This window comes from Mus pahari, chromosome 3 (genome assembly GCF_900095145.1).
Source record: "Mus pahari chromosome 3, PAHARI_EIJ_v1.1, whole genome shotgun sequence".
NCBI lineage: Eukaryota > Metazoa > Chordata > Mammalia > Rodentia > Muridae > Mus > Mus pahari.
This window is the reverse complement of record NC_034592.1, coordinates 5630468-5637837: the sequence shown is the minus strand read 5'-3', so window position 1 is coordinate 5637837 and position 7370 is coordinate 5630468. Positions and strand designations below refer to the sequence as shown.

Genomic DNA, 7370 nt, shown 5'->3' with positions numbered 1-7370 from the left:
TGATAATGTTTTTTAAATGCTTTCCTTTGAAACGATAATAGCTGTATCGGTAAAATGCAAATAAAGCAAAAATAGGCAGTATTTCTTTAAAGGGAATATACGGTTCTCTCTCTCTCTCTCTCTCTCTCTCTCTCTCTCTCTCTCTCTCTCTCTCCTACATACACTGCTTCTGATGAAGTCTGTGAGTCAGGCTGTTTCTGAGCTCCGATAGTTTAATGGAAAGATTTATATACCGGCTGTATTATTTACTTTGGGAGGGGAGGTGGCAGTATAAGGGTATGCTAATTAGTAGGAGATTTTGGGGGGAAGGGGTGGAATATCAATTTTTATTGCATCACCTGTCAGGAGTGTCCAATCAGCGTTGGCTTTAGGGGAATTAATTGATGAAGGTGTCTCCGGACGAGCTCACTTCACTCTGTCATTTTATTTGTAGCTAAAGCAGCGGCGGGAATAGCCGCTGCATTTCTTTTCTCTTTCTCCCTTCACATTCCATTATCATAGTGCTCCAATGGAGAAGGAAGGAGTGGCGGGGCCCAGGTACTGATCCGCATCGAGGACTCAGACCAACACACTGGCAGATCTGAAACCGGATGGTCTTTTCCCTCTTTTTTAAAAAAACGAAAACCAAAAAAAAAAGAAAGAAAAAAAAGCGAGAATCAAGTCAGTGTAATTTCTTGGGGTTTTTCTCCCCCCACCCCCCAGTAATTCGCCTAGAGTTTGGCACTCCCTTCGCCGGGAATAACAGTCTTTGTTATTTTATTAGCAGGATGCCTTGAGACACACGCAGCATCTGGCGGAGGATTAACATACATACATGTGTATGTATGCGTCACGTATATATTTACTGCAAATGGTGGGGATCATTTAGTGCCCGAGATGGGAGACCTGAAGTCAGGTTTCGAAGAGGTGGATGGCGTGAGGCTCGGCTACCTCATCATTAAAGGAAAGCAAATGTTTGCTCTCTCCCAAGTCTTCACAGATCTGCTGAAAAACATCCCGAGGACGACCGTGCACAAGCGCATGGATCATCTGAAAGTGAAAAAGCACCACTGCGATCTGGAGGAGTTGCGGAAACTCAAAGCAATCAACAGTATCGCCTTCCACGCGGCCAAATGCACGCTCATCTCCCGGGAAGACGTAGAAGCGCTCTACACATCCTGCAAAACCGAGCGTGTGCTCAAGACCAAGCGAAGGAGGGTCGGTCGGGCCCTGGCCACAAAGGCGCCGCCGCCAGAGCGCGCCGCCGCCGCCAGCCCCCGCCCGGCTTTTTGGAAGGACAAGCACCAACTTTGGCGGGGCCTGAGCGGAGCCGCGCGGCCCCTGCCAATCAGCGCGCAGTCCCAGCGTCCGGGCGCCGCCGCCGCGCGCCCCGCCACCCATCTACCTCAGATTTTTAACAAATACCCGGGCTCGCACTACCCGGAGATCGTTCGCTCGCCTTGCAAATCCTCTTTAAACTATGAAACTGCCCAGCTCCAGGGAAACTACGTCGCCTTCCACTCGGACCCCGCTTATTTTCGGAGCCTGCTGTGCAGCAAGCACCCGGCTGCAGCCGCCGCCGCCGCCGCCGCCGCCGCTGCCGCCGCCGCCGCCGCCGCCTACTACCAGGCGGCCGGGCCCCAGCCCAAGGCGGCGACCGGCGCGGGAGGCCCAGTGAGCCTGACTTACCGCTGCAAGCGCAAGCGCGGGGGCGCCAAAAACTGCCTGCTCGCGCCTCACGCCGGCGCCCGGCGCCTGCTGCTGCTGCCCAGGTCCTACAAAGCCAAGGCGGCGGCGGCGGCGGCAGCGGCGGCTGCTGCTGCGGCGGCGGCCGGGGCCACTTGCTTGGAGAGATTTCATCTGGTCAACAGCTTCTGCCCGCCTCCCCACCACCACCATCACCATCACCACCATCATCATCACCATCACCACCGGGCCCAGCAGCCAACGCCGAGTCACCACCCCCCTCATCACCGGCCGCAACCCCATCTAGGAAGCTTTCCCGAGAGTTGTAGCAGCGACTCCGAATCCAGCTCCTACTCCGACCATGCAGCCAATGACTCGGATTTTGGCTCCAGTTTGTCCAGCTCCAGCAATTCGGTGTCCTCAGAGGAAGAGGAGGAGGAAGGAGAGGAGGAGGAGGAAGAGGAGGAGGAAGAGGGGGGCAGCGGGGCCTCGGATTCCAGTGAAATCAGCTCCGAGGAGGAGGACTCGTCCACCGAGTCAGACTCCAGCTCCGGGTCCAGCCAAGTGTCAGTGCAGAGCATCCGTTTCAGGCGCACCAGCTTCTGCAAGCCTCCCAGCGTGCAGGCGCAGGCCAACTTCTTGTACCATCTGGCCTCCGCCGCCGCTGCAACCAAACCCGCTGCTTTCGAGGATGCCGGCCGACTTCCCGACCTCAAGAGTAGTGTCAAAGCCGAGTCTCCAGAGGAGTGGAGTCTGCAGAGCTGGGCTCCCAAAGGGACTCCGGTGTACTGCCCGGCCAGCTTGGGGAGTTGTTTCCCAGAGATAAGAAACGATAGGGTATCTGAGATTACATTCCCACACTCTGAAATATCCAGTACTGTAAAGAGAACTGACCTGACAATTAACTGCCAGGCAGAGGGGGCCTCTTCACCTAGCCCAAAGACAAACAATGTATTTCCACAACAAAGAATACTCAGAGAGGCTAGGAAATGCCTACAAGCAACTCCTACTACACACTGTGCAGAAAACAGCACAATAGCTGCTAGGTTCTTAAATAATGATTCGTGTGGAACAACAGCAAATTCAGGAAAAGATTCCAAAATCCCTCATTGTCCTGAATTTGCTACGGATTTGCCCTCTCCTCAAACTGATCCCAGAGTGGATGCAGCAACAGCAACAGCAGCAGCAGCAACTAAAGCTGAGAGCCTCTGCACTGACACAGGCGACAAGACATTGCCATTTCTGCACAATATTAAAATCAAAGTAGAAGACAGTAGTGCTAATGAAGAATATGAACCTGCTCTTATTACAAATAAGCTAAAGTGGGAGTGCAATGATACCGAGGGTGAGTTTTACAGTATGACTGAGAAGAAAGAGGAGGATGCCTTGTTACCCACAGCCAAGGAAGGTTTGACATGCCCTGAGAGAGAAACGCCTTCCTTGAATCCACTGGCTCAGAGGCAGGGCCTCTCATGCACTTTAGGATCTCCAAAACCTGACGATGGGGAATATAAATTTGGTGCCAGGGTAAGAAAAAATTACCGGACACTAGTACTGGGCAAACGACCAGTCCTTCAGACACCTCCAGTCAAACCAAATTTGAAATCAGCTAGAAGCCCTCGTCCTACAGGTAAAACTGAGACACATGAAGGAACACTGGATGACTTTACAGTTTTAAACAGACGCAAAAAGGTAGCCAGCAATGTAGCATCAGCAGTGAAAAGGCCATTTAATTTCATGGCAAATTTTCCTTGTCCACCTTCACTCATTATTGGGAAGGACGGGGATTTGTGGCCAGCATATTCCTTAAACACCACTAAGGATTCCCAACCTCCTCACAAGGCCCATCCTATATGGAAATGGCAGCTGGGCGGTTCTGCAATACCTCTTCCACCTAGTCACAAATTCAGGAAATTTAATTCATAAAAAATGTTTTGGAAGATATTTTCTTGAACCATATTACCTTCCTTTTGTTGTAAACTGCACAGGATGGCTTGTACCAAGTCCATTAATGGTGTTACACCCCTTTTGGAGTCCTGGTTTATCGCATTTTGAAGACAGAAATCGGATTACTTTTTTTTTCCCATTGCGGGTTTTTTTTTTTAAGGGTGGGGGAGGGGTGGGAGAAGGGTTGGTTTACATACCACAGACTACTTCAGGCTAAAGACTCAAGTAAAACTCAGTTATTATGGTAGAGCTGGAACACTTTACTGTTTCAATGCTAATAATGCACCGGTACCTCAATTCAACTGCTACAAATAAATGTCAAAAGGTTGAATAATAAATATTACAATGAGCCATTAAGTTTATGCACTAGATTTCAGACCTGAAAGTGTAACTGGTATTCAGTGAAAGTTTGTTAGGTTACATGGTTACACAATGAGGTAGCAAGAAGCTTCTGTGAGCCCAAATGTAATTTTCTGGAGCTCTTATTTGTGGGGTGTCTTTAAAAAAAAAAACCCTGATTCCCTTTCCAATAGTAGTTGCACTTAACTGGTTTTGTTTTTTTTTTTTTTTTAAATGGAAAGATTGGGGTATGAGTCCTGATTGGATGCTGATTTAAAAGCTGCCTATTGTGTGAGAAGTAAAAGAAATATTTTTTTTTAACCTTTACAGTCACTCCTTGCAATTGGCAAAGTCCCTTCTGTGCTCTCACCCAAACATTTAGAATAGGATGACTCTTGCTGGGCTCCTGCTTCTCTTCTGATCTGAAGATAACTCTTCAAGCTTTCAAAACAATTAAAACATTTCTCTTAATAGCAGGATGTTTAATGGTCTAACTCATCCTAGTGATCAAGCAGTAAATACAACCAAGAAAAAGAGTCATAACACCCCAAGTGAAAAATAACTGATTTCAGGGCTTTTTGGTATCAGAACTCAGGCACTTGGATTTTATTACCTTATGCTTTTTTTTCTGCATCTCACTAAACTTCTGTTTCAGGCCATCCTGTGTATAGAACAGGAGAGTTTCTACTGCAAGTGACAATCAGAGGTGACTATCTATATTTGCACTTAAAATCAAAGTAGCTCCACATGCAAATGGTCTAGCCTTTGGTAAGGCCATGCTGGTGTACTGTGTTATAAAGATGAGAGCAGTAAATCAAAATTATGGAAATTTGCACTGTTGAAAAGCATGCTTTAGCTTTATTTTCAATTAAAAACACTGTTTAAAATTCCTGGTTCCATACATTTCTACTTATTCCAGATTGAAGAAGAGTTAACAAGAATGAATGGCTTTGTTGACATTTTCACTTGTAATGTTTTTGCCTGAAAGAAATGCATTTATTGGGTGCAGTGTTTTGTGGTAATACTTTGTGATGAGACCAATCAGGTTCTGGGCACAACACTGGCAAACTTCCTCTCAAATAACAGAAAAACTTTTCAAACTTGTTATAAGCCAACTATTAAAAAGTTTCATATTTAAGAAAATGAAGCAAAGATCAGTTGTTATTTTAATGAAAGTTGAATCTAGTAATTCTTGGGTCACCAAATTATGTATCTTAGATCCTTGTTATCTTTTAGTCTAAGAAATTGCATCTACAGACCATAAATCACAAAGCAAAACAAAACACCAATGAGATGTTTACTGTGTGAATTTAAATCATTATTTCTCATGGAAATTCAGCTATTTATTTTCCTTAACCTTTTAATTCCTACCCCCTTTGAAATTTTCCTCTTGTCTATAAATGTTTCAGATAGTTCTGGATGGTCTCAGACCTAATTGCTGTGTATGATCTGTGGTTTTCCTCCTGTTGTAAAGGACAGAAGCTGAGAATACCTGCATCCAAATACATTCGGATGGAGTGAACAGACGCTTTGAACCGCCTTCCTTCCTTTTCTTCTTGAATGTTGCCAGATGTAGGCTCACTGGAATTTTTTTTTTTTTTTTTTTTGAATCATAGATATGGTCAAAGCAAAATTGGGGGATGTTATTCTTGAATTCATGTTTGTATATATTTCCAAAGACTAGTCCATAGTCTCAGTTAAAAGTGCCAGAAATCTGAACTGGCTTCTGAGCTTGAGTCCATTCCTCTTTGGAAGGCAATGAAGAATTTAGGGACAGTGAGTTGTCTTTATAAAGAAAAACAAAACAAAAACCAAAAACAAAGCAGTCTAAAAAGTATGACCCCAACACAGGGGATGTCTGTAATTTCCAGTCTTAATTAGTGACAAGACGAGCAAGTTCAAGTACAGAAACTGCTGCTTTTAGACTAGGACTTTCCATGGTGGCTACAGACTGCTACCAAAATATAAACTGAGAATCTATTTTAAGTCTACAGATCGTGAGTGTGGAAGATTGTATGATGGAATAAACACAAATTAAGACAAATATTCCATAGAATTTGGACAAAATATGAGGCTGCAGCTTGGACACTTGGTCCCCAGTCCTCAGAGAATCAGTAGGTTCAGCTTCCAGGAGCTGCTAATGAGCAGAATGGGGCCGAGGCATACCAGAGTGATCAAGAGGGAAGATGTTGAGTAGTCAACATAAATTTTATCCCACGGTGTTACTGAGAAACATTAGCCACAGCAAACACTGAGTTGGGGGTTTCTGTCAGTAAAGTGTGCCACATAGTAAGTCTTGGTGTGCAAATAGAAGGTATTCTTTCAATTCCTAGTAGTCCTCAACTGGTTTCCCATCCTGCTGTGGGAATTAGTCCCAGAACAGTTTATTTTATTTGGGTTGTTTTATGATTAAAGACAATTTCTAGGTGTTTCTCAGCTGCTATAAATGTCATATTTGTTCAAAAGTTAAGCCTTACTGAGAGAAAAACAAAAGTTCCCTCCATTGATAGGTTGAATTTGTACATCTGAGGGTTTCAGGGAATAGGTTTGTCCTGTGAGGCTCTAGGGCCACCGATTCCTGTGTCTAACTTAGCTCAGCAGACATGGGGAAAGTGTGAGAGAAATCCCTTTCTCTGATTTTTTTTGGTGAAGCAAACTTATTCCTGGAAATTTCCTGATAAGCCTGTGAAGTGATGATTTAATTATTTTTTAAAGCGATGCCTGTACTTTCCCCCCAGTCAGGTTATCTGCCTTATAGGAGAATACAGCTCCCCCACCCCCAACTATTTACTTTTTAGAATGGGTGTTCCTTTCTCTTGCCTTACTTGATTACAGTGGAGTAATCTCAGTAATGGTTGTTTATTTGAAAACCAACGACAAGGAGCCCCCACTAAACAGCAATAACACAAACTAGATGGGCTGATGTGTGGGGTTTTATCTTATTTGTGTCTGGGTGACCTTCAGTGGTCTAGAAATCCCTCAGAATTCTTAATTAACAGGTCTTAGGCTGGGAATTTCTACTGATAAGCGAATGGGAATTTTGTTTGCACACAGGAAAAGATGTAGGTGAAAGTAGTTCCTTGAAAGCATTGTTTTTCTTTCAAAGAAAACAAAAATACTCCACGGTGAAATTTTCCTTAAAAAAACAAAACAATAAAACAGCACCTATGAAAGAAAGAAATGTGACTTTTGCTTCACCTTGAAAACATCTTCCTGTTGAAAAGGACATATGGAGAAAGGGATTTCCCAGAACCAAAACAGGAAGGAGAAAACAAAAAGTCAAGGCTCCCTATCAGCTAAACTCAGTAAACTGGCAAGGAGAAAACGGGGGCACCTACTTTCAGGACTCCTCCCTGTCACCCTAGGATTCCCCTTTTCCCTCTGCTTTGGGTTATGGCTGCTCCCTAGGTCAAAGGGCA

General features: G+C 44.8%; 1 protein-coding gene across 2 annotated transcripts; it reads left to right on the top strand.

The window, feature by feature from the left end:
- The first annotated feature begins 450 nt into the window (after positions 1-450).
- Positions 451-7112, top strand: Skida1 (SKI/DACH domain containing 1). 2 transcript variants are annotated; one of them, XM_029536735.1, is made up of 3 exons: positions 451-660; positions 764-1543; positions 1805-7112. In XM_029536735.1, the coding sequence occupies exons 1-3, from the start codon at positions 591-593 to the stop codon at positions 3589-3591; spliced, it is 2637 nt and encodes an 878-aa protein (XP_029392595.1). In that variant the 5' UTR covers positions 451-590; the 3' UTR covers positions 3592-7112. The 2 variants fall into 2 exon arrangements, with proteins under 2 accessions (XP_029392595.1, XP_021049405.2); XM_021193746.2 differs by having other exon boundaries at positions 764-7112.
- The last annotated feature ends 258 nt before the right edge of the window (positions 7113-7370 follow it).

Coding starts and splice junctions, on each gene's coding strand:
- Skida1 (XM_021193746.2), top strand. CDS start 591: ATGGTCTTTTCCCTCTTTTTTAAAAAAACGAAAACCAAAAAAAAAAGA. Junction 661..763: donor GAAAAAAAAGCGAGAATCAA/GTCAGTGTAATT, acceptor TTATTTTATTAG/CAGGATGCCTTGAGACACAC.